This window comes from Ornithorhynchus anatinus, chromosome X1 (assembly GCF_004115215.2).
Source record: "Ornithorhynchus anatinus isolate Pmale09 chromosome X1, mOrnAna1.pri.v4, whole genome shotgun sequence".
Lineage (NCBI taxonomy): Eukaryota > Metazoa > Chordata > Mammalia > Monotremata > Ornithorhynchidae > Ornithorhynchus > Ornithorhynchus anatinus.
Genome location: NC_041749.1, coordinates 6,443,086 through 6,470,756, shown reverse-complemented (window position 1 = coordinate 6,470,756; position 27,671 = coordinate 6,443,086). Strand labels below are relative to the sequence as shown.

Below are 27,671 nucleotides of genomic sequence, written 5' to 3'. Positions count from 1 at the left end.
CGCGGGGGCCGCGGCGCGGCCGGCCCTACTGAGCATGCGCGGGGGCTGCGGCCTGTCCTGCCCATCTGCCGCCCGCCTCGTGGTTGAACCAAACCGAACCAAACCAAACCGAACCGAACCGGGCCATGGCCTCCGAGGCCACCAAGTCCGTGCTCTTCGTCTGCCTGGGTAAGCGCCAGACCAATGGGATTTATGTTGATGACCGTTTATTCTGACCCGCCTCCCCCGACCCCAAACTGGGAGCAGGGATTGCCCCCCTTAAGGGGTGTAGTTCATTCATTCATTCATTCATTCATTCATTCATTCATATTTACTGAGCGCTTACTCTGTGCAGAGCACTGGACTAAGCGCTTGGAATATATAATTCAGCAACAGGTGAAAAATGTTGGGGTTTGTGAAGCGCTTCCTATGTGCAGAGCACTGTTCTAAGCGCTGGGGTGGATGCAGGGTCATCAGGTGGTCCCACGTGAGGCTCACAGTCTTCATCCCCATTTTACAGATGAGGGCACTGAGGCACAGTGAATAATAATAATGTTGGTATTTGTTAAGCGCTTACTATGTGCAGAGCACTGTTCTAAGCGCTGGGGTGGACACAGGGGAATCAGGTGGTCCCACGTGGGGCTCACAGTCTTCATCCCCATTTTACAGATGAGGGCACTGAGGCACAGTGAATAATAATAATGTTGGTATTTGTTAAGCGCTTACTATGTGCAGAGCACTGTTCTAAGCGCTGGGGGAGATACGGCGGAACCGGGCTGTCCCACGTGAGGCTCACAGTCTTCATCCCCATTTTAAAGATGAGGGGACTGAGGCCCAGAGAAGAATAATAATAATGTTGTTATCCGTTAAGCACTTACTATGTGCAGAGCACTGAGCTAAGCGCTGGGGGAGATATAGGGTCATCAGGTTGTCCCACGTGGGGATCACAGTCTTCATCCCCATTTTCCAGATGAGGTCACCGAGGCCCAGAGAATAATAATAATGTTGGTATTTGTTAAGCGCTTCCTATGGGCAAAGCACTGTTCTAAGCGCTGGGGTTGATGCAGGGTCATCAGGTTGTCCCACGTGAAGCTCCCAGTCTTCATCCCCATTTTCCAGACGAGGGACCTGAGGCACCGAGAAGTGAAGTGACTTGCCCAGAGTCACCCAGCTGACAAATGGCGGAGGCGGGATTAGAACCCATGACCTCTGATTCCCCAGCCCGGGCTCTTTCCACGGAGCCACACTGCTTCTCTAATAGTGATGATGATGGGGTTTGTGACCCACTTTCTATGTGCCAGGCACTGTTCTCAGCCCTGGGGTATATAGAAGATAATCAGGTTAGACACAGTCCCTGTCCCACATAGGGCTCACAGTCATAATTCATACAATTAAGTCATACTCAGTCATTCAGTTGGATTTATTGAGCGCTTACTATGTGCAGAGCAGTGTACTAAGCGCTTGAAATGTACAAGTCGGCAACAGCTGGAGACCATCCCTGCCCAACAACGGACTCACATTCTAAAAGGGGGAGGCAGACAACAAAACAATAATAATAATGGCATTTGTTAAGCGCTTACTATGTGCAAAGCACTATTCTAAGCGCTGGGGAGGATACAAGGTGATCAGGTTGTCCCACGTGGGACTCTCGGTCTTAATGCCCATTTGACAGATGAGGGAACTGAGGCACAGAGAAGCGGAGTGAGTTGCCGGAAGTCGCACAGCCGACAAGTGGTGGAGCTGGGATTTGAACCCATGGTCTCTGACTCCCCAGCCCTTGCTCTTTCCACTGAGCCATGCTGCTTCTCCAAAACAAGTAACATCAGTAGCATCAAAATAGATAAATAGAAGCGTAGATATAGACACATCATTAATAAAATAGGGTAATAAATAATAATACAAATATGCACAAGTGCTGTGGGGAGGGGAAGGGGGTAGAGCAGAGGGCTGGAGAAGGGGGGATGGAGAGGAGGAGGGGCAGAGGGAAAGGGAGGGCTCAGTCTGGGCTGGCCTCCTGGAGGAGGTGAGCTCAGTCATATTTATTGAGCGCACACTCTGTGCAGAGCACTATACCAAGCGTTTGGAAAGTACAGTGCAGCAATAGAGACGATCCCTGCCCACAGCGAACTCACAGTCTAAAAGCAATCGATGATAATTTCATTCATTTGTAGTTATTGAATGCTTACTGTGGGCAGAGCACTGTACTAAACGCTTGGAAAGTACAATTCAGCCATGAATAGAGACAGTTCCTTGCCCACAGGGGGCTCACCCCTTTACCCTCAGTCACGTGGCCTGTGATCAATCGATGCTATTCATTGCTAATTTCATTAATTCATTCCATCGTATTTATTGAGCGCTTGCTGTGTGCAGAGCACTGTACTATGTGCTGGGAAAGTCCAAGTCAGCAATGAATAGAGACAATTCCTTGGCCACAACGGGCTCACAGTCTAGAAGAGGGGAGGCAGACATCAAAACAAGTAAACAGGCATCGATAGCATCAATTTAAATACATAGAATTATAGATAATATATGCACCATTAATAAAATAAATAATTTGTTAAGCACTTACTGTGTTTCCGGTACTGTACCGAGTGCTGGGGTGGATAGAGGCAAAAGTCCCTGACCCACCTGGGGCTCGCTGTCTCAATCTCCATTTTACAGATGAGGGAACTGAGGCCCAGAGAAGCGAAGTAATAAGAATGATGGTATTTGTTAAGCGCTTACTATGTACCAAGCACTGTTCTGAGCGCTGGGTTAGATACAAGATAATTAGGTCGTCCCACGTGGGGCTCAAGTCTCAGTCCCCATTTGGCAGATGAGGAAACTGAGGCCCAGAGAGGTGAAGTGGCTTGCCCAAGGCCCCACAATAGACAAGTAGCGGAGCCCGGGATTAGAACCCACGTCCTCTGACTCCCAAGCCCTTGCTGCTGAGCCATGCTGCTTCTCACTGCTTAATGTTTGCAGAGTTGTCAGTCAGTCGATCATATTCAGTGAGCGCTTACTGTGTGCAAAGCACTGTACTAAGCCCGTGGGAAAGTACAGCACAATGAACAGACACATTTCCTGCCCAAAGTCAGTGATATTTATTGAGCACTTATTGTGTGCCGAGAACTGTACTGACGACTTGGGAGACTCCAGTGCAACAGAATTAGCAGACACATTCATTCATTCAATCAACCGTATTTATTGAGTGCCGACTGTGTGCAGGGGACTGTTCTAAGTGCTTGGAAAGTACAATTCAGCAATAAAGACGTCAAAACAAGTCAACAGGCATCAATATAAATAAATAGAATTGTAGACATATACACTTGAAAAAAACCAGGCATCAATAAATAAATAGAATTATAGCGCTGTGGGGCGGGGAGGGGTAGGGCAAAGGGAATGAGTCGGGGGGAGGGGGAGCCGAGGAAAGGGGGGCTCAGGCTGGGAAGGCCTCCTGGAGGAGGTGTGTCTTCAGTAGGGCTTTGAAGGGAGGGAAGTGTGATTGTTTGGTGGATGGGAGGAGGGAGGGCGTTTCAGGCCAGAGGTAGAACGCGGGCCAGGGGTCCACGGCGGGACAGGCGAGGACGAAACCCAGTGAATAGGTTATAGGTCAGCGGCAGCGGAGGAGCGGAGTGTGCGCGCTGGGCTGGAGAAGGAGAATAGGTGAGGTAAGAAGGGGCAAGGTAATAGAGAGTTCTGAAGGCAATAGTGAGGAGTTTTTATTTTATATGGAGGTTGAAAGGAAATCACTGGAGATTTTCGAGGAGGAGGGTGACATGCTCAGAATGTTTCTGTAGAAAGAGAATCCGGACAGCAGAGTGAAGTATGGACTGAAGCGGGGAGAGACAGGAGGATGGGAGATCAGCATGGAGGCTGATGCAGTCATCCAGCCGGGATAGGATGAGTGGCTTGATTCTATTTATTGCTGTTGTTTTCGTTTTTATCTGCCGGTCTCCCCCGATTAGACTGTAAGCCCGTCAGTGGGCAGGGACTGTCTCTATCTGTTGCCGATTTGTCCATTCCAAGCGCCTAGTACAGTGCTCTGCACATAGTAAGCGCTCAATAAATACTATTGAACGAGTGACTGTACTAACATGGTAGCCATTTGGGTGGAGAGGAAAGGGTGGATCTTGACGATGTTGTGAAGGTGAGAGTGGCGGGTTTTGGTGACAGATTTGGATGTGTGGGGTGAATGAGAGAGCAGAGGCAAGGATGACACTAAAGTTACAGGCCTGTGAGACGGGAAGGATGGTCGTGCCGTCCACGGGGATGGGGAAGTCAGGGAGAGGACAGGGCTTGGGAGGGAAGATGAGGAGCTCAGTCTTGGCCATGTTGAGTTTTAGGTGGCGGGCCGACATCCAGGTGGACACGTCCTGAAGGCAGGAGGAGAGACGAGCCTGGAGGGAGGGGGAGAGAACAGGGGAGGAGATGTAGATCTGGGTGTCATCTGTATAGAGATGATAGTTGAAGTTATGGAAGCGACTGAGTTCACCAAGGGAGTGAGTGTAGGTGTTGAATAGAAGGGGACCAAGAACCGACTCTTGAGGAACCTGTACGGTTAGGGGATGGGAAGGGGAGGAGGAGCCCACGAAGGAGACCGTGAATGAACGGCCAGATAGATGAGAGGAGAACCGGGAGAGGACGGAGTCCGTGAAGCCAAGTTTGGATAACGTGTTGAGGAGAAGGGGACGGTCGACAGTGTCAAAGGCAGCTGAGCGGTCGAGGAGGATTAGGATGGAGTAGGAGCCTTTGGATTTGATGAGAAGGACGTCATTGGTGACCTTTGAGAGGGAGGTTTCAGTGGAGTGGAGGGGGCAGAAGCCAGAAGAGAGTTGGAGGAGAGGAATTCGAGGCAGCGAGTGTAGACGACTCGCTCCGGGAGTTTGGAAAGGAAGGATAGGAGGGAGATGGGGCGATAACCGGAGGGCTCAGTGGGGTCAAAGGAGGGTTTTTTTGAGGATGGGGAGACGGGGGCGTGTATGAAGGCAGAGGGGTAGAAGCCCTCGGCCAGCGAGCAAGCGGTTGAAGATGGAAGTCGAGGAGGAGGGAAGGGGTGAGAGTTTTTATCAACTGTGTGAATGGGGTCTGATGCGCATGTGGAGTGGGTGGCACTTGAGAGGAGGGAGGAGATCTCCTCTGAAGCCTATAATGAGATTACAGTGGTGGGGGTGAGGCAGACATTACTATGAATAAATTATTTATGAAATATAAACTAAAATTTAAAGGCACGTACCTAAGTGCTACAGGATGGGCAAATATCAAATGCCCAAATGTCACAGATCTAAGTGTGCTGTACTAATTGCTTGGGAGAATACAATTTAATATATGGTAGATTATTATAATTAATTGGTACAGTGAGTATTATTGTTATTGTTAAGGTTGTTATGCTCTAAGCACTTTGATATTCACTGTACAACATTTATGTACATATCCTTATGCTCTGTTTCTTCTTCTTCCTGTAATTTATTAACGCCTGACCTTCCTACTAGACTGCAAGCTACCAGCTCTATTTAGTCTCTCAAGAGCTTAGTACAGTGCTCTGCACACAGTAAGGGCTCAGAAATACAAGTGATTGATCCTAAGTGAAGCTTCCCCCGGACTGCTGGGGTGAAACTAACTACTTCTCTTTCCCTCGAACTGTAAACTGCAAAATTCTAGGCACTTGTTTTGGTGTGGATTCTCTGACCCATTAGATCCTGGGTACTGTGCAGAACCCTGTACTAGATCAACCAATCCATCATATTTATCAAGCACTTACTGTGTGCAGAGCACTCTACTAAGCACTTGGGAGAGTACAGTATCCCAGAGTTGGTAGACATAGTCCCTGCCCACAATGAGATTACAGTCTATAAGGGGAGGCAGACATTAATAGAAATAAATAAATCACGGATACGTACATAAGCGCTGGGGGGCCGAAGGGGGTGGAAAAAAGGGAGCAGATCCAGGGGCTTGGAGACTACAGCCAAAGTAATCGATATAATAATAATAATAATGTTGGTATTTGTTAAGCGCTTACTATGTGCAGAGCACTGTTCTAAGCGCTGGGGTAGACACAGGGGAATCAGGTTGTCCCACGTGGGGCTCACAGTCTTAATCCCCATTTTACAGATGAGGGAACTGAGGCACGGAGAAGTTAAGTGACTTGCCCACAGTCACACAGCTGACAAGCGGCAGAGCTGGGATTCGAACTCATGAGCCCTGACTCCAAAGCCCGTGCTCTTTCCACTGCGCCACGCTGCTTCTCTATGCAGATATGGCCACTGAAGTAATCGATGTGGTCACTGTCACCAATAAGGTTACAGTAAAAGGGAAGTGACCATTAAAGGAACCTAGATTTTGAAGAATTCCCAGGAGGATGTTGGAAGATGTGTGCCGCAACACCTTATTTTTAAAATGTGATCAAGGTCAATCTACAGAATTTTAGCTACTTTTTCATTCAGCACGGTCAGGAGAAACTCCAGGGTACCTACTGAACGCCGGGCTGTACTATGTGCTTGGGAGAGTACAAGGCAAGCAAGATTCCTTGATGATTTATTCTCCGGTTTTGAGAACGTAGCTACGTTTCTGAAGAATGCTTTATTGTTCAGGTAGAGCTACTTTTGTATCGGCGGCCAGGTGTCTGTTATAGCTAGTTGTGGTCAGGGAATGTGTCTGTTGTATTCTGCTCTCCCAAGCGCTTAGTACAGTGCTTTGAACACAGTAAGCGCTCAGTAAATACCATTGAATGAATGATTCTGGCTATCTTTATTATATAATCTTGTAAGGGGGCCCAAAGAATCTTCAGGCTCACAGTTCTCACCAGGACTTTCCATATTTCCAAAGGCCGTATCCAGACTCAATTCAGTATCGGGGAAATATTATTTTTTCATTCAAATTTAATTGCTCTAATTTAATTTATGCTCCATTTTCTCCCTGGCCCAGTAGATCGCAGAGTTCTTAGTGGTTTCCTAGTTAATTGTTTCACTGAATAACCTGTTGATGAAAGCTAGTTGGGTAGGTCCTTTAAACTTGTAATAAGTAGGAATAATGGACCTACTCCTAAAAGCAGCTTAACAGCTTTCCAGAAGAGTGGATCCTGGCAGTCAATGTGTTCTGAACAATAAGCCTCTATAGTTGTGCTTATTAATAACAGCATTTATTAAGCGTGATATAAGTTCCCGGCAGGAGAGGTACAGGGTTCTGAGAGTGGACTCAGTCCCTGTCCCTCATGAAGCTCCCAATATCCCTATTTGACAGATGTGGAAACTAGGGCCCAGGGCAGAGCTTGGGACTCGAACCCAGATGTGATTCCCAGTCCTGTATTCTTTCCACTAGGCCACGGCACGTTACTGTTCTCAGCGGGACATCACTGCAGAGTAACGCAGATCACAGAACCGAGAACGGTGACCGAGGCCCGTCCGGATTGAAAAATGAGAAATGAGTTCTTGCTTTCCCCAGGGGTCTTCCACTGTTGGAGCGGGGAGACACCTGAACTCAGAACGGGCTATAGAATTCCTAGCTTACTTTAGGGAACGAATCTCCAGAATTAAGTCAGACACAGGCCACAAATCCATATTCAGAGAATCCACCGCTTAAAAACCTGGTCCAAGATTTCACGAAAGACCAAGGGTATTGTTTAAAATTCCAGGTTTCTTTCTCCTGAAACGGGCCTGTGATCTTTCCTGCTGCGTGTAGGACTCTTTTACCAGATGATAAATGTAGTCTTTTTCTGAAATGGAAATTCACTTCCCTCATACAGACTGTCTTTTGGGTATCGAAGGACCTATTTCACCCTCCTTAATGACTTAGTGATTTCTCTGTCTGTCCCGGCGTATCTAGGTAAAGGAAATCTGACCGATTTTACCTTGTTGAAAGGATAATCACTCAAAACTAGCTTTGAAAATCACCACCGTTTAAGCAGGGAAGATGAAATAGATTGTATTACAAATCAGATGAGCGTGAAGGAGATTGAAACTTCACTCAGTTCGGCCAAAAAATGATGGTATTTGTGAAGCGCTTGCTATGTGCCAGGCACTCTATACTAAGCGCTGGGATAGATACAGGCAAATCCTGTCGGACACGTGTGTTTGGGCTCGTCGGGTTGCCTTATGGAAGAATCTGCCTGTGTGTGTGGCATTCATTCATCCAATCTTATTTATTGAGTGCTTACTGTGTGTAGAGCACTGTACTAAGCCCTTGGAAAAAGTACAATATAACAATAAATAGTCATGTTCAAATGGGGTGGGGGAGGATCGTTGCTTAGTGCCAAGTTAATCAAAAACTCATTCCCTCCTGTTATAGAAGAACTGGATGCATGATAATGAGACTCTTGAGTCACCTGGATTCATTCATCTGGGCTGTTAACAATCGCTCACTGGATTGTAACAGCAGGTATTTGGGTTACTAATCGCATTGTTCTCGCTAAAGTGCTTAGCACAGTCCTCTTCCCAGAATGAATGCTCAATAAATATTACCAATTGAGTTAATTGAGGATTGAGTGGACTTGTTTTAAAGGCCAGTCTTAGGGAAAATATAAAGCTGTGGAACTGCCTCTTGTATAAAGGTGAGGCTGGCGACTCAGAGATTGCGTGCGTCTGTGTGTCGTTGAGAGTCAACCCTTTGCCAAAGCGCCCTTGAAAGTCTACCGTACCTTGCCCCGGTCATAAGTGTTCAATATAGTGCTTTGCACACGGTAAGCACTCAGTTTATAAGATTGAATGAATGAATATGGGGTGGGCATTACCTCTCGACTAGAGGTGCTGTCAAATAGAGCTGCGTGGCCCTCAACAAGAGATCAAAGTGTTTCAGGGGACCTTGGTTTAAAGCTGGGAAGAAGAGAAAGACTACTGAGGAGAAACACTTCTGCCAGCAGGATTTTCTTTGGATGGACGGGGAGGTTTTCACAGACCCGTGCATTCCCTGGACTCCAGGGCGGTTTGCTGGATCGAGTACTGGGCAACCCATGTGCAGGCTGAGGTCTTGAGACAGGAGGGTTTGGAGGCCTTATCAACAGGAGCAGATACGGGGGACACACCCATTTCGGAGTTAGAACGGAGGACAGAGATGAGATACACAGAAAAGGAGGGAGAGGATTCAGAAGGGGAATGAGAGAGAAAAGTCAGCGGGGGTGGAGAATAGACAAGAGACAACATGGGGAAGAAAATTGGGAGATACAAAAGAGGGAAAAGAAACGATACAAGAGACAAAGAGGAGGGAGAAGAGTTGAGGCACAGAAAGGGGAAAAGACCAAAGAGAGCCAGCATAGGGGAAGAGGAGACCCAAGAAACACAGAAGGGGGGAAGAAGAGGGGAAGAGAGACATGAGAATTATAGTAATGTGGTATTTAAGTGCTTACAATGTGTCATCCACACTCTACTCTCTCATTCACCCCACACATCCAGTCCGTCACCAACACCTGCCGGTTTCACCTTCACAGTATCACCAACGTCCGCCCTTTCCTCTCCATCCAAACTGCTACCTTGCTGGTACAAGCCCTCATAGTATCCCGACTGGATTATTGTGTCAGCCTCCTCTCTGATCTCCCATCGTCCTGTCTCTCCCCGCTCCAGTCTATTCTTCATTCTGCTGCCCGGATCATCTTCCTATAGAAAGGCTCTGGGCATGTCACTCCCCTCCTCAAAAACCTCCAGTGGTTGCCTTTCAACCTCCGCAAGAAACAAAAACTCCTCAGTCTTGGCTTCAAAGCGCTCCATCCCCTTGCCCCGTCCTACCTCACCCCCCCTTCTCTCTTTCTACCGCCCACTCCGTACATCTCCTCACGTCCCCCCTTCACGCCGTCCCACCGTCGACCCCTGGCCCACATCCCACCTACCGCTGTCCCGGAATGCCCTCCCTCCTCACCTCCGCCAAACTAACTCGCTTCCCCTCTTCAAAGCCCTAATGAGAGCTCACCTCCTCTGGGAGGCCTTCCCAGACTGAGCCCCCCTTTCCCTCTGCTCCTCCCCTCCCAATTCTCCCTTCTCCTTCCCTCTGTTCTTCCCCCTTCCCCTCCCCACAGCACTGTGCATATTTGCATATTCATTCATTCATTCAATAGTATTTATTGAGCGCTTACTATGTGCAGAGCACTGTACTAAGCGCTTGGGATGAACAAGTCAGCAACAGATAGAGACAGTCCCTGCCGTTTGATGGGCTTACGGTCTGATCGGGGGAGACGGACAGACGAGAACAATGGCACTAAACAGCGTCGAGGGGAAGAACATCTCGTAAAAACCGATGGCGACTAAATAGAATCGAGGCGATGTACAATTCATTAACAAAATAAATAGGGTAACGAAAATATATACAGTTGAGCGGACGGGTACGGTGCTGTGGGGATGGGAAGGGAGAGGTGGAGGAGCAGAGGGAAAAGGGGAAAATGAGGCTTTAGCTGCGGAGAGGTAAAGGGGGGATGGCAGAGGGAGTAGAGGGGGAAGAGGAGCTCAGTCTGGGAAGGCCTCTTGGAGGAGGTGATTTTTAAGTAGGGTTTTGAAGAGGGAAAGAGAATCGGTTTGGCGGAGATGAGGAGGGAGGGCGTTCCGGGACCGCGGGAGGACGCGACCCGGGGGTCGACGGCGGGATGGGCGAGACCGAGGGACGGCGAGGAGGTGGGCGGCGGAGGAGCGGAGCGTGCGGGGTGGGCGGTAGAAAGAGAGAAGGGAGGAGAGGTAGGAAGGGGCGAGGTGACGGAGAGCCTCGAAGCCTAGAGTGAGGAGTCTTTGTTTGGATCGGAGGTCGATAGGCAACCACTGGAGTTGTTTAAGAAGGGGAGTGACATGCCAGATCGTTTCTGCGGGAAGATGAGCCGGGCGGCAGAGTGAAGGATAGACCGGAGCGGGGCGAGAGAGGAGGAAGGGAGGTCAGAGAGAAGGCCGACACAGTAGTCTAGCCGGGATATAACGAGAGCCCGTAATAGTAAGGTAGCCGTCTGGGTGGAGAGGAAAGGGCGGATCTTGGCGATATCGTAGAGGTGAAACCGGCAGGTCTCGGTAGCGGATAGGATGTGTGGGGTGAACGAGAGGGACGAGTCAAGGATGACACCGAGATTGCGGGCCTGCGGGACGGGAAGGACGGTCGTGCCATCCACGGTGATGGAGAAGTCTGGGAGCGGACCGGGTTTGGGAGGGAAGATGAGGAGCTCGGTCTCGCTCATGTTGAGTTTTAGGTGGCGGGCCGACATCCTGGTGGAGACGTCCCGGAGGCGGGAGGAGATGCGAGCCCGAAGGGAGGGGGAGAGGACAGGGGCGGAGATGTAGATCTGCGTGTCATCTGCGTAGAGATGGTAGTCAAAGCCGTGAGAGCGGATGAGTTCACCGAGGGAGTGAGTGTGAGTTGCATATATTATTTATGACTATTTATTTTGTTAATGATGTGTATATATCTATGATTCTATTTATCATGATGATATCTACGCCAGACTACGTGTTTTGTTTTGCTTTGCTGCCTCTCTCCCCCATTTAGACTGTGAGCCCGTTATTGGGCAAGGATAGTCTCTATCTGTTGCCGAATTGTACATTTCCAGCGCTTAATACAGTATTCTACACATAGTAAGCGCTCAATAAATAGGATTGAATGAATGAAAGTGCTTAGTTCAGTGCTCTACACACAGTAATTCATTCAATCGTCTTTATCGAGTACTTACTGCGTGCAAAGCACTGTACTGAGCACTTAATTGACTAATCCTATGTATCACCCCACTCCCTATTATCTGCACAAATGGGGTAAGTGATATTTTGCACCATTCAATTCCACAATTAATCCAAGCCCTTCATTTTAGTTGAGGCCAAAAGCCAATTGATAGGCAGGAAAAGAAAGAGATTGAATTCTGGATTATTCATAAACTGGTAAATTAGCTTGTGGAGAAAGAGAGCTGGACTTAAATTTTCTCCATTCCAAAAGTGCCTTCACGATGACGGGGGGTTGGGGGGAGATTGGCCGTACTGCAGATCAATACTTAGGTGGGAACAGGTCTAGGGTTGATTTGTATTATTGCAGCTAGAAGTTCTTCACGAGCTTGAGAAAGGGGCCTTAAGGATACACTTTCACTCTAAAGGGCATTGTCCTTTATTAATTCATTCTTGCAGAAGTAATAAGCACAGTCTGATATTTAGGTAATTAAGTTGGGCAACTGTATGTTCCTGAATAGTTTAACCTTTTCAGCAGTATTTCATGAAGTGACTTCATTTTTATAATTCTGAAAGAGGTGGAAGATCTGAGAATAGATTTTTCTTCTTGCCTCTAACACAAGTCCCACTCTTGAGTACACAAACACCGGAACACATAATATATCGGTATCCATGCCAAATCCCTCTCTCTCAGTATGAATGTACAAAGATAAAGACACACTTGCAGGAAGATAAATAGCCCGTCGTAAAAGTGTCTGAAATGAAGAATTCTCTGTATTGCTAAGCATGAAATGGTTAATACAACTTGAACAAAATGTGAAAGTAATTAAATGACACAGTTTACCAACTTAAAATTCACAGAAGTTGGTAGCTTAATTTTTGCATTCAGAGTACATAGGGAGATAACATGTAAAAATGATGAGGCATTTAGTATCTAATTTAAAGAAAAATTAAAATGATTTGGTGTGTGAGCAATCAGTTTTGTAGTTTTTGAAAATCCTAATTATTTAAAAGTAATTACTTTGAGGGTTTTTCATCCTCCGAGTCAGACACAAAGGTTCTTATTCTGTCACTAGTGAAATAGTAAACTCAGCATCTGGAAATGAGGGGAGAGAAAGTGCTTTCTACAGCCCCCAGCTTTCCTGTAGCCAAAGAACAGGTGACCTCTAAGAAGAGAGACCTATGTCATTTGAACTTGTTTGGAAAAGATAAGTGGAAAAATAATTGGACCAATATCCTGAAAGCTTAGGTCAGATGGGAGGGAAAAAAAGAGAAAAATTTCTTGTGCTGTTGTAAGAGCACAAAAAATGAATGCGTCTCTTCCCTTTATAAACTGATCTTTCTCACCTTCTCTCTGTCTTTTACTCAAGTCTCCAAAAATTGTCTTCCCCAAATCCCATCATGATCTACAGAAACGTTCTGAATGGGATTCAGATGATATCGGGTGAGAGAGAGAGTAATTCGAGGTAGTGAACTCACTTCTTTTAATGGAAAAGAGAGCTTTACAAAGCTGATTTCTGTCATCCAAAAGCCATTTAGCCAGTTAAAAGTATTCCCAGTTTCGGAAAGAAATGGCGGGGCATATCTTCTGAAGTTGAAAAGGGAAATGTTACCACTCTGAACGCGCTACCTATAAGCTGATAACTTTTTTGTTTGTTTAAATTACAAGTGAAAAGAAAGACTTTGCTACGCAGCAGAAGCAAAATGAGCAATTTGAACCAGAAGCTGCAACCAAAACAAAACTCAGGAGTTGCTCTTACAGAAGAGCAGCAGAACCCAAAGATAAATTTACCGCATATAGCTCAGCCCAGTTGGGCTTTCCAGGCCAGCGGTAAGATGTGGACGAGAGGTCACAGTTGTCAGTTGGGATATAGAGTTGTCTGAGGGGCTTGTTTTCTTCATTTGCCATTAATTACGATTCGTAGATGTGGCCAACTGAATGGGTCTTGACAGGACCAATCTTCCATCCGTGGGTGTTTGGAACTTGATGGGCAGCGTGATGCCAAACTAATGTCTGCTAATGGAGGCCCTGACTTTTTTTACCCAGTATTTTAGCTCCTTGTCTAGCACGGCATCCTTTGGCTGGGTACTTTTTTTTGGGACCTTTAAGTTACGCAAGCATCTCACCATTTTTTTTTTCTCCCCCTTTAGGGAACATCTGCCGTTCACCGATAGCAGAAGCAGTTTTTCGAAAACTGGTAACCGACAAGAAGATTGAAAATAAGGTAATCTACGGTTCGGCTGGAACGTTTAGTGTCTCCTTGCACACAACCCCATATGGTGCCTCCGGGAAGGGGTTGGGGGCCGGAGGGTGTTTGGCGGTGGCGGGGGAAACGTGAAACATGAAACGTTACCTTTTCTTTCTCTCCTATAGTGGAGGATAGACAGTGCAGCAACATCTACATATGAAATAGGAAGCCCCCCCGATTATCGAGGGCAGGATTGCATGAGAAAACATGGCGTGACCATGAACCATATTGCCAGGCAGGTACTGTACTTCAATCAAAGTCTGTATGTATGTGTTTTGTGTTGCAGTGGTTCACCGACAGCGGTGCGGTGTCCGACTGGAATGTGGGGCGGTCCCCAGATGTGAGAGCTTTAGACTGTCTAAGAAATCATGGCATTGAGACAGCACATAAAGCCAGACAGGTAGAAAAAGAGCACTTTTAATGTTTACCGTTTAATCCGTGTCTCCAAATGTTGGTTTCCCCGAAGGCGTGAAGTAATGTTGGTCGTGGAAAACCGTAACCGAGGCCAGTTGTTTCAGACACCCGGTAAACGGTCCACGGAGCTTCTTGTTTTAGGTTACGGTCGCGGCGTTCCCGTGTTTTCTTTCTAATGTCGTGTTGTGAAATGTTATATGCCGAGAGTAGTGTTCCAGATGACCCGCACAATGAGTGCCGGTTGTATTTATTGAGCACTTACTGTGTGCAGGGCACTGTACTAAGCGCTCAGGAAAGTACCCTGTAATAGAGTTGCTAGACACATTTATTGCCCACAGTCTATAAGGGTGGTCAGACATTAATATTATTATCACTATTGGCTTTTAGAGAAGCAAAGTGGCCTACTGGACAGAACACGGGCCTGGCAGTCAGAAGGGCCTGGATTCAAATCCCGGATCCGCCACTCCTCTCCTGTGTGGCTTCAGGCAAGTCGCTTCACTTCTCTGTGCCTCAGTTCCCTCATCTATAGGGATTAAGACTGAGAGTCCCATGTGGGACAGGGACTGTGCCCAAACTGATTAGCTTGTATCCACACCAGTGCTTAGAACAATGCTTGACTCACAGTAAGCACTTAACAAATACCATCATCATGTGCCAGGCACTGAATGTGAGCCTTGATCATGTGATTGCCATGTATCTACCCCAGCTCTCAGAACAGTGCTTGGCACATATGAAGCGCTTAACAAGTACCTTTGTTAATTAGCATTATTATAAAAGATAATCAGGTCATGCGTAGGCCCTAATCCACATGGGGCTCCCAGTCTATGCAGGAGGGAGAGCAGGGATTGAATCCTATTGTACAGGTGAGGAAACTGAGACACAGAGAAGTTATGTGACTTGGTCAAGGTCATGCTCAAGGTTCTCTGACTCCCGGGCCCGAGCTCTTTCCACTAGGCCATATTCCGTTCCTACGATTTATCTCCCCGTCCCTTTTCCCCATCACCAGTTAAGCGGCCATGGCGAGACCTTTTCCCCGTCACCAGTTAAGCGGCCATGGCGAGAAAGTAGGAGGTGGCCAGAGAGAGAGTCTACAGTGGAGGTTTCGGGTTTAAGCCAAGGCAGCTTCCAGTTCCTGGGGGATAATTAGGTGGGGCCCGGACCCAGCCGTCCTGCCATCAGGAGACTCCCAGCCAGGACTCCAGAAACATTTCTCCGCCCTGTTCCTGTGTTCATTCATTCACTTGTATTTATTGAGTGCTTATTGCGTGCAAAGCCCCGTACTAAGCACTTGGGAGAGTATAATAGAACAACACACATTCCCTGCCCACAACGAGCTTACAGTCTAGAGGGTTAATCTTCTGTCAGCTCTAATGTCATACCTACTCGTCATTAGGTTAATTTCTCATGCAGTGTTCCACATTTCATTTCTTTGGATTATTTGGATGAATTTCAAAATTTGTGTTTTTTTTTCTTTAATAGTGTTTACATAAGTCACTGGGAAGTTTGGAATTTTAAGTAGAGACTAACCCTAGAAAATGTTCAGAAAATCATGTTCTTGGAGGTGTACATGATTATAATACAAGAAAAAAGATAGAAAGGACAATAAACTTGGAAAATATCCATGGAACAATGAGTGGCTAATAATTTCAAAAATGTACCAAATGCCGCACCTTTACATAAAAGTGAAAAAAGGGGGACTCAGAGTTCTGCCATTGCACTCACCAGCATTCTCTAGTTTGGGTTGTCTAGAAAAATATTTAAGCTGCTAATGGAGGAGACCTGCTTTCTGTTGATTCCCTTCCTTTGGATTCTGAGGGTTCTACATTAATGATGTCACTGTCCTCATACCATAGTCTGTTTATATTGTCTACATTTTCTTTCATTCTAATGACCCTACAAGAGCAGTTCTCCATCGCCTTAAGCAGGATCAACTCTACAAATTATGCTATGAGTAGATCAAAAATATAGAAGCACTAAAGACCTTTATTTTTCAAAAAACCGAGTGCTAGAACAAAGTAGGTGTCTTTCTCATTTTTCTCGCCAAGACAGACACCTAAAATAGTGAACAAATTATATGGATCTGAGTTTGCTTTTTGGGGAAAAAAAAAATTGAAGATTTAAATGTAGAGTTTTGGGAAGAAGTCCATTCATTCATTCAGTAGTATTTATTGAGCACTTACTATGTGCAGAGCCACTGTACTGAGCGCTTGGAATGGACAATTCGGCAACAGATAGAGACATTCTCTGCCCAACGACGGGCTCACGGTCTAATCCGGGGGGACAGACGGACAAAAATAAGACAACATAATCACAATAAATAGAATCAAGGGAATGTACACCTCATTAACAAAATAAGTAGGGTAATAAAAATATGTACAAATGAGCACAGTGTTGAGGGGAAGTGAAGCGGGGAAGGGAGAGGGAGCAGAGGGTGGAGGGGGAGCAGAGGGAAAAGGGGTAGCTCAGTCTGGGTAGGCCTGATGGAATCCAGATAGGCCAGGAATAGATTTCCAGGTTGCTTTACTTGGAGAATTCGAATAATTGGTATTATGGAACTATTGGAAACTAAAGAATAAACTTTGGCCCTTACTGTTCATAAGAATTACCATTACTAAATCAGAGCCATATTCCAGTGGTCCGTCTTCTACTGGGGCAGCCGAGTTATTGGAGGAGCAGTGCGAGTTTGGCTGCTTTAATATCTGTCCCGGCTAACAAGGTGCCTTATTAATTGCCGATAAACTCCCAAAGACAGAGCTGCTTCTCAGTATAGGATTAAGCTCTTCACATTTTAGGAATTAAATCCTGTGGTATATTATGAAAGATTCAAACTACCTTCAAAGATGAGAACTTCTAGAAAATTATTTACCACAGACAGTTATGCCTCACAGTTTACTATAAACTAGACCAAATGTACATGTGCATTTTTTTTCCCTAGGTTACCAAAGATGATTTCCTCACCTTTGATTACATTCTCTGTATGGATGAAAGCAATTTGAGGTAACAGTGACCTTTAAAGAATATTCCCCTTTCTGGTTAATTCTAAGTAAGCCAGGTGATGTACTGTCAATAGTGGCTTCTTTTATTTTCTTTTTTGAAAAAAGTATCCCCCCATTCCTTCACCCTGAGATAGTTAAAATGTATAAAGTAGTCATTGAGAATAAGAAACCAAGAGCATAATTTGGAATTGGTTAATTGGTGTATCTACATGAAGATAGATACCATGATAAGGAGAATTCCAATTAGAATGATTTCATTTGGAAAAAAAAGGCTAGGCTGCATTACCCTGTATCATATAATTAGACTTATGGGTTCTGTGGAGGGAGTTACAATGAGTTATGTTTACATTGAGCTAGGTTCAGTTCAGTTTTTCCATAAACATCCTTGTATACAGAATTTTTCCATTTAAATTGATAAAAAGAATGGCAAAAGCTTTAATGCTGTATTTTACGTGTGATGCTTTTCCCTCCATTTAAAGTCTTTAATTTCATTTTAAGAACAATTGCGTATAGTCGAGATTTTATAAAACTTTGACAAGAATCACGGCCACTGAGCTATTACAAATTACCCCCAAAAACCTGAATTAGATTTTGATTTAGCTAAATAATTTTCATAGCAATGCTGTTTTCAAAAATAGAAACATGTAGCCAAAAGTATTAAGACAACAGTATTTAATGAATTTGTTACAGTCAGTGCCTTACTATGGTCTGAATTAGATTATATCTTCCTAATGGAGAGGTTTTCAAATGTATTATGAATGAAGCTCTCAGGAATATGCGGCCCCGGCCTAGAAGCAGTAGAGGTCCTTTATCAAATCAATCAGTCGTATTTATCGAGCGCTTACTGTGTACTGAGTGCCTGGGAGAGAGGGAGAGAACAATATAACGGAGTTCATAGACACGGTGCCTGCCCGCAACTAGCTTTCAGGCAATGGAACAATTAACTAGATGCAGAATAGAAAAAATATACAAAAATTGCCTTTGCGAATTTTCACTGAAGGTACATTAAAGAGAAGTAGCACAGTCTGAAGTGAAAAATAAACAGTGACTCTCAGTCGCTCCTAGTAATGCAGATACTGCAGAGGTTTATTTCCGAGGCTTTCTTTAAAACATACTCCTGCTGGAACTGATTCTATCGTGTGAAAAGTTCAGTATACTTTTTTGGTACACTAACTTCTGATTAGAACGCCCCAAACTAGGAACCATTATATTATTCTCGCGACACCCGCAGTTTTGCTAGAGAGAGTTCGTCTTTTCCCCCGATTGCCCTTAGCGATGCGTGTATAACTTTGAGCCCGAATCTCGTCCTGGATGGTGGGAAGAATAAGAAGGTTTCCTTCCCCAAGTTTATGCAGGGGAGGGTGCTCCATCTTTCTCTCGGGAGGGAGGCGGTGTGGCCCAGTGGAGAGAGCTGGGATTGGGAGCCAGGAGACCCGAGTTGGAGTCCTAGTCTGCCTGGGCCTGTTGTGTGACCTTGGACGGGTCATTTAACCTCTGTGGGGCTCAGTTTCCCCACCTGTAAAACGTGGATCGGGTAGATGGCGATGAGGCCGGTGTGGGACAGGGACCGTCACCAGTTTGATGACCGTGGCTCAACGTCGTCTTTTCCAAATAGAGGGTTGACTGGTGGATCTGAGCCCACATCACCACCATTCATTGAGTATTCACTGAGAATAAGAAACTCAAAGCATAATTTGGAATTGGAGGATAGATGTATTTACAAGAAGATGGATACCACGATAAGGAGAATTCCAATTAGAATGATTTCATTTGAAAAAAAAGGCTAGATCGCATTACCCTGTATCATATAATTAGACTTATGGGTTCCGGGGAGGGAGTTACAATGAGTTACGTTTACAGTGAGCTAGGTTCGGTTCAATTTTTCCTCAAACACTACCCCACCACTACTTCTAGAATAGTGTTTTGAATTCAGGTATCATGTGCTTATATTTTTGCCAAATATCTCCTCCATTTTCCTGTTTTACCTCCAAAACATTGCCGTGAGGTGGGAATAGACAGGTATTCTCACCCATTTTGCAGATAAGGAAATTAGGAGCGTAAGATCACCCAGTGGGACAGTTATAATAATAATAATAATTATGGTATTTGTTAAGCGCTTACTCTGTGCCAGGCTTACTAGGTGCTGGGGTGGATACCGGCAAATCGGGTTGGACACAGTCTCTGTCCCAGGTGGGGCTCCCATTCTCAATCCCCATTTTTCAGATGAGGGAACTGAGGCATAGAGAAGTGAAGTGATTCGCCCAAGGTCACACAGCAGGCATGCGAAGGAACTGGGTTTAGAACCCATGACCTTCTGACTCCGAGGCACATCCATTACGCCATGCTGCTTCTCAGTTGCGGAGCTAGGGTTAGGACCGGGCCTCCTTTCCTTCTTCCATTAACCCACGGTGCTTAAGAAGGGATGTGGCGAACCCCTGCACTGGGTAATAATAATAATAATGATGATGATGGTATTTGTTAAGTGCTTATTATGCAGCACTGTTCTAAGCACAGGGTAATCAGCTTGTCTCACGTGAGACTCACAGTCTTAATCCCCGTTTTACAGATGAGATAACTGAGGCACCGAGAAGTTAGGTGCCTTGCCCAAAGTCACTGACAGGTGGCGGAGCCGGGATTAGAACCCATGACCCCTGAGCGTGATCATCCAAGAAATTTGGTGCTGGTAGACCAGTCTGGCTCAGAATTCCAGCGGCCTGTGTTTTTAGCTGTTTTTTGTTTCTGTTTTTTTGTTTTGATGGTATTCGTTAGGCGCTTACTCTGTACTCAGCACTGGGGTAGATACAAGCAAATCCGGTTGGATGCGGTCCATGTCCCACATGGGGCTCACAGGCTTAATCCCCATTTTACAGATGAGGGAACTGAGATAGAGAGATGGGACGTGACTTGCCCGGGTCACCTAGCAGATGAGTGGCGGGGCCGGGATTGGAACCCAGGTCCTTCTGCCTCCAGGCCTGCGCTCTATCCACCGAACCACACTGCTCCTCGTGGTGCCCATGAGTGCGTGGGAGGGGTGACTGAATGCTACTCAGCAGCTCTCCGGGGTGTGAAGTTGTCACCTCAGGGAGCCATCACAGTTGTACCCGGGGGTAAAGACACTTTGAGTCTCATACTCAATTCTTCAGGTGTCGACACCCTCGCCAAGGCACAAATGATTTTTCTTTTGGTTCCTTGGGGAGCACTTTTTCCTCCCTGGCGAGCACTGACAGTGATTGCAGAATAAACTCACTCTTGCTTTAGGTCTAGTTAGACAGGCAGATAGATAGATATCAGCTCAGCAGGGGCTGGTTTGTTCATTAAAATGCCCCAAAATTGTGAAATAAAGTAAGTCAAGGATAGACGGGTTATGTACCCTCAACCTCACAGCACTTATGTACTTCTCTGTACTTTATTTATATTGTCTGTCTCCCTTTCTAGACTGTAACCTCCTTGTGGACAGGTATTATATCTACCGATTCTGTTGTCTTTTATTAATATTAATAATTATGGTATTAAGTGCTTACTGTGTGCCAGGCACTGTACTAAACGCTGGAATAGATCCAAGCAGATCGGGCTGGACACAGTCCTTGTCCCATCTGGGGCCCGCGGTCTCAATCTTCACTGTACAGATGAAGTAACCGAGGCCCAGAGAAGTGAAGTAACTTGCCCAAGGTCACACAGCAGACAAGTGGCGGAGCCGGGATTAAAACCCATGACTTTCCGAATCCCAGGCCCGGGCCGTATCCGTTCTGCCGTGCTGCTTCGCCCGAGCGCTTAGTATAGTGCTCTGCACGCAGGAAGCGCTCGGTGAATACCACTGATCGGTAGATGGCCGCAGTCTCTCAGATTCTCTCCCCGCGATCGTTCTAGTATTTCATTCTGTTTATAGTTTATTTGAAATCGGGGCTTTAGCTAATTAAATATATCGACGTAATTGATATTAAGCCTTTATATTTCTATTTCGTAGATAAGAAATAAGTACCATTGGGTACAATAACTTACCCTGGGTCACATATCAATTTAATGGCAGAAGCGGTTAGAACTCTTACTTCATAAGTTGTTCGGGTTTCACCCGGCGTGCTGAGACGTTTGACTTCTGGGTGGCTTGAATGGTAAATTTGCCTTTCCGAAGGCTTACGGTGCCTGCTGCAGTTAATCTACGCTGTATCACTTTACACTAGTTTCATAACTTAATAGGGCTGCCTTACCATGAAAAATAAAAGCAAAACAGTTATCTGGGGTAATTGTTCAGTGAATTAGGAAATTGACATCTTCGGAAGAGAAATCGATCTCTAGCTCTGTACGAAGTAGTTCAAGTGAAAGGTCATGGATCGTTAATCGTCAGACATAAATGATGCTGCTTATTTCAGTGTCGGAAGATTCCGGAATTAGGTGATGCGATGGCCCAAAGAGGTTGACGAAGAGCCCAAGACTCAGCTCTCAGTACGGTGCCCAGCGCTTAGTACAGTGCCTCGCACACAGTAAGCGCATAACAAATACCATCATCATCATCATCCTACAGAATAATAATAATAATAATGTCGGTATTTGTTAAGTGCTTACTATGTGCAGAGCACTGTTCTAAGCGCTGGGGGAGATACGGGGTCATCAGGTGGTCCCACGTGAGGCTCACAGTCTTCATCCCCATTTTGCAGATGAGGGAACTGAGGCACAGAGAAGTTAAATGACTTGCCCCAAGGCAAGTGGAAAGCAGAAAAGTGGAGGACCTGGGATCAGAGCCCTGGTCTTCCGACTACCGGTCCAACCATATTTCCACGAGGCCACGCTGCTCTTTTTACACTCCACTACTAGTTGTAGCTGTTTACATTCCCCAATCCCACTATTTATACATAATGATGTTGGTATTTGTTAAGCGCTTACTATGTGCAGAGCACTGTTCTAAGCACCGGGGGAGATACATGGTAATCAGGTGGTCCCACCTGAGGCTCACAGTTAATCCCCATTTTACAGATGAGGTAACTGGGGCACGGAGAAGTGAAGTGACTTGCCCACAGTCACACGGCTGACAGGTGGTAGAACCGGGATTCGAACCCATGACCTCTGACTCCCAAGCCTGTGCTCTTTCCACTGAGCCACGCTGCTTCTCTAATAGCAGGGCCAGGCGTGTCAGAGCCGTAGCGGATGGGGGCCTTTCTGATTCTTGCCCCGGCGCTAGTGGGGTAAAGCAGGGCTGTACATCGTGGGTCTAGTTCTTTCCAATTTATTCTACTCAAGATGGTCCATAAACTCTCCCGCTGCACCGCTGTGTCTTCAGCTTCCAGCGGGCCAGATAAATTTGGGGATTTGTCTGCTCTGTGACCTTGGGTAAGTCACTTACCTTCTCTGTCCCTCAGTTACCTCATCTGCAAAATGGGGATTGCGACTGTGGGACAAGGAACTATGTCCAACCCGATTTGCACGTATCCACCCCGGCGCTTAGTACAGTGACTGGCACATAGTAAGCGCTTAACAGATGCCATCGTTATTATTTAGACGTCAGTTCTTTCGTCAACGAGAGAAGCTGGTAAGGTATCTTCTTGACCTTGGAAGATGTTAGAGTCTTCCTTTAAGACCTCGGGCCTTCTACACTCGTCTTCATTACTAATGTTATCGTATGTTCTCATTTAGTCCTGTTGGAAAATCATTGTTATTTAAGTGCCGGTTTAAATAGCGTGTTAGGTTAAAATCACTAAATAAGGGTATACAAATATGCTATTTCCAACAGAGCCAAGATTTCTAGCAATCTTTTCGACTTTGACAAACCGGGTGGATTTCCCGAGTTGACTTTGAGAACTGCTAAATAAGAAGTAACATTCAGGGTCCTAGCAGCTTAGAGTCCAGTCACAGCCTCAGGAACCACTGTGACAGCACCGCTACTCTTTGAGCACCTCGAGTATGCGGAGCACTATACCGAGCACTCGGCAGAACTCAACGAAAGGGAGAGACACGGTCCCTGCCGCCCAAGATCTTTCAAGTTGCGAGGCGGACGTAAGCAGCGTGGCTCGGTGGAAAGAGCCCGGGCTTGGGAGTCAGTGGTCGTGGGTTCGAATCCAGGCTCCGCCACTTGGCAGCTGTGTGACTGTGGGCAAGTCACTTCACTTCTCCGTACCTCAGTTACCTCATCTGTAAAATGGGGATTAACTGGGAGCCTCACGTGGGACCCCCTGATGACCCTGTATCTCCCCCAGCGCTTAGAACAGTGCTCGGCACATAGTAAGTAACAAATACCAACATTATTATGTATAAATAGTGGGATTGGGGAATGAAAGCAGCTACAACTAGTAGTGGAGTGTAAAAAGAGCAGCGTGGCCTAGTGGAAAGATGGTTGGACCGGTAGTCGGAAGACCAGGGCTCTGATCCCAGGTCTACCACGTTTCTGCTTTCCACTTGCCTTGGGGCAAGTCATTTAACTTCCTCTGTACGTCAGTGGGCTCATCTGGAAAATGGGCATTAAATCCTACTCCCTCCTGCTTAGACTGTGAGCCCCACCTGGGACAGGGACTATGTCCAACCTGATCGGCCTGTGTCTGCCCCAGAGTTTGGAACAGTGCTTGACATACAGTAAGCACTTAGGTGACGGAATGCTTATTATTATAGCTTGTCCCTCTAGACCGTAAGCTTGTTGTGGGCATAGAAAGTCCATTCAATAGTATTTATTGAGCGCTTACTATGTGCAGAGCACTGTACTAAGAGCTTGGAATGGACAATTCGGCAACAGAGACAATCCCTGCCCATTGATGGGCTCATGGTCTAATCGGGGGAGACGGACAGACAAGACAATAGAAATAAATAGAATCAAGGGGATGTACACCTCATTAACAAAATAAATAGAGTAATAAAAATGTCTGTTTTGGTGTTATACTATACTCTCCCAAGCGCTTAGTACACTGCTCTTCACACAGTAAACACTCAATAAATGCGATTGACTAAAATGCGGGTTAAATACTTGATCTCTCTCCCTCTTAGACTGTGAGCCCCATGTGGGACAGGGACTGTGTCCAACCCGATTGATTCGTATCTATCCCAGTGCTTGGAACAGTGCTTGGCACATAATAAGCCCTTAACAAGTGACACAATACTTATTATTATCGCAGCTTGGCCCTCTAGACCGTAAGCTTGTTGCGGGCGCGGAATGTGTCTGTTCTGTTGTCATACCGTACCCCCCGAAGCGCTTAGTACACTTCTCTGCACACAGTAAGCATTCAGTAAATACGGCTGACTAAAATGAGGGTTGAATACTTGATCTCTCTCCCTCTTAGACTGTGAGCCCCATGGGGGACGGGGACTTTGTCCTATCTGTACTACACGGTAGCTCGGCACGTAAAAGGCGCTCGACGGAAATTGTTATCACTATCGCTAGAGAAGCAGCACAGCCCACTGGATAGAACACGGCCCTGGGAATCAGGATCACCCGCCTCCTGATCCCAACTTGGCTACTTGTCTGCCGTGAGACCTTGGACGAGTTACTTCACTTCTCTGGGTCTCAGTTACCTCATCTGTAAAATGGGGATTAAGATCGTGAGCCCCGTGTGGGACGGGGACTGTGTCCAACCCGATTTGCTAGTATCCACACCAGCGCTTGGTACAGTGCCTGGCACATGGTAAGCACTTAACAAATACCATAATTAATAGCCACAATTAGTAGTAGTAGTAGTATATGACCGAAGCAATAAACCAGCTAGTCTGAGTAAACTGATAGGTATGTAAGGGTGAAAAGTCGCATTATAAGGCTATATGCTGTTTGATCCATTCCTAGAAGAGCCCGTTGAAATATGGAGAATTGTTTTAGACTGCCCTTCCAAGGAGACTTCAGTCCCGTCATGGCTGCCGTACGATGATTCACGTCGATCTCCCAGGATTTTATTTTGCCTAGCTGCTTTTGCTGGATTTGGATTCGAGCACTTCATATAGCCATAGCAGATGTCTCTGTTTCCCTTGAAACCATAGGCTCGAAAACTAAGTTCGTGTTTTCGTTTTTCAGAGATTTGAATAGAAAAGGTAATCAGGTTAAAAACTGCAAAGCTAAAATTGAACTCCTTGGAAGCTATGATCCTCAGAAGCAACTTATCATTGAAGATCCGTATTATGTAAGTATGATTTATATTTCCAGTTGAAAGCCGCTTCCCTTCTCTGTTTGCGGGTGGAAGGTAGGAGGAGTGGAAACCTGTTTGTCTTGCAGCCTTTGGGAAATCCATTAGGGATGCTTTTAAATTGTTCCCGTTTTTGTTTTTTTTTCCTCCTCCTTTCTCCGTATGATTTTAGGGGAACGACTCCGATTTTGAGACTGTGTACCAGCAGTGTGTTAGATGCTGCAAAGCATTTTTGGAACAATCTCATGGAGGGCAAGAGTGATGAACATCTGCCTTTGAAGTAATATCCACACTTGATTTGGTCGATGTGCTAAAGTGTAATGTCTACAGTTGAAGGTGATAGTCGTTCTTCTAAGTTCACTAAATAGTACACACTCTGATCTAAAATATTTTCAAATGAAGCGTGATCATTATTTTTGACAGTAATCTAAATGTTTAGATTTGGAAAGGTAGAGTTTATAATAAGCGTAAATACATTCAAGTCCACCATTCTCCAGTACCTCAAATACAGACACTAAAGTACACATCAAATTTATGATTATCTGTAAGCATTTTTTCAAAACTTTTTCATTAGAGATATAGAAACTTTGTTTTCATTTGACTGTACATCTAACTGAGGTATTTCTAATATAACAAAAAGATCCTTTTAATGATTTGTGCCCCAGAATTATTTGGAGCCATTGGACAGTTAAAAGAATCCCAGCTCGCCTACACTGTTGTTGCTAACTTCATGAAAATCCCCCATTCTCGACTTTCCCTTCGTTTTCAGTTCCCAATTCCCAGAGCCGTTCTATTTCTGGGGCTACCGAGAGCATAAAAATAAACACATCCCTTTCTGCCTTCATTTCTCCCATACGAGCATAAGGTATTTATCTCATCCTCTCTTTTAGGGGAGACCCGAAGAGGTAGAAAGAAATGCGAAGCAAGTTCAGATTAATAGGCAGAATCTCCTAAAGTGACGATTTTGTTTCATGGAAATAGAATGGATTTTTTCAGGGCGAAGTTTGACAGAAACCCATCTGTTGACACAGTGCTTTGCACACAGCGCTCAATAAATGCGATTGAATGAACTTAAGCACTTTAGGACTTAGTAAAAGGAATCACCATAGTGCTAAATTTTGAGTGTTTCAGAAAATGAATGTTTCGCTCTTGGATTACCTGAAACCTCAAATATCCAAACTGGGCTGTGGAGGATTGAGTTGATTGGGAAGATCGTATACTTTAAAAATGAAAGGCGATTTTTAAATAAGTACCATTCTTCTGTCTGAGTATAACATATTTTTATAAAGTGTGTTGAATTTTGTGCAGTTGCTTTTGATCACTTGATAGTCTAATTGTTTTCTAAGGTAAACAGTGCAGTATAAAAATAGGACTTACCTACACACATGGTGTTTATTAGTATTTTGAACCTGAGCAGAGCTGTATAACAACACTTAAAATTGTTTTTCCTCACCCCCTCATCTCACTGATCTGCGTATGAAGGTACAAGAATATTCCATCCAGTATGAAGTGCCAGAGGACAGTGTGATTGATGGTAGCTAATCACATTGTTGGGAATACAATACTAAAGGTGGTGTGATCTACTTCTCTCCAAAATTTTGAATGCAGTTAGGAAACTTGGATAAATCGGCTGTGTCCCCTCCACGGAAGAGACTAAAGAAATTGAAGTTCTGTTCACCCGTGGTTTTTTGACTTAATAACGAGACCACTGATATGTTTCTAAACTACTCTATCACACTCTTCCGTTGAATCTGGTTGTTTAAAACAAAGGGAATGCTTTTATATCAATTCACTTGAATCTGGATGATGGAATAAATCATCGGTACCTCAATATTTGCATTACCAGTCTACTTAATGTTGAATATTGCTGTGGTCCATTTTATTAGTATCAGTTAATCATGAATATGGAAGTCTTAGAACCTTGAGACCCAAGTTATATCATTTAATCAGTGAAGTTGAAGTCAGGAATTATAATCCCATGCTTGTTCTAGCCAAAAATTAAGTATTGGACAAATAATTTGTCTTGACGCATACATTTTGAGTTTACATTTTGAATTAGAAAATGTAGCGATAGGTAGCTGTCTCCAAAGGCTGTCTTTCTCCTGTCCATGGAGCAAGGGAGTAAGAATCTGCTGCTCCTTGGACATTTGTGAATTAAATTTCTAAGCGCTGGTCAAAAGAAAATAGGGGAAATAGGAATAGGTTCAAAGAATACATTTTGATCTTTCCAAATAATGAAGGCCAAACTATTTCATTTGTATTAAAAAAGGATAAAAAGTCTTGATACAAATAGCAAAACATGTGGACTATCTGTACTGTATTAAATGGAAATAAAATAAGACGCAGGCGGCCTACCTCTTA

General features: G+C 45.3%; 1 protein-coding gene across 2 annotated transcripts; it reads left to right on the top strand.

Annotated features, from left to right (window-relative positions):
• Window positions 1-27,671, top strand: ACP1 (acid phosphatase 1). Of its 2 annotated transcripts, none has more exons than XM_003428576.5 (6): window positions 1-168; window positions 13,716-13,789; window positions 13,939-14,052; window positions 17,163-17,224; window positions 25,202-25,307; window positions 25,483-27,671. In XM_003428576.5, exons 1-6 carry the CDS (start codon window positions 126-128, stop codon window positions 25,570-25,572), a joined length of 489 nt encoding a protein of 162 aa, XP_003428624.1. In that variant the 5' UTR covers window positions 1-125; the 3' UTR covers window positions 25,573-27,671. The 2 variants fall into 2 exon arrangements, with proteins under 2 accessions (XP_003428624.1, XP_001511752.1); XM_001511702.5 differs by lacking the exon at window positions 13,939-14,052 and adding an exon at window positions 14,100-14,213 and having other exon boundaries at window positions 2-168.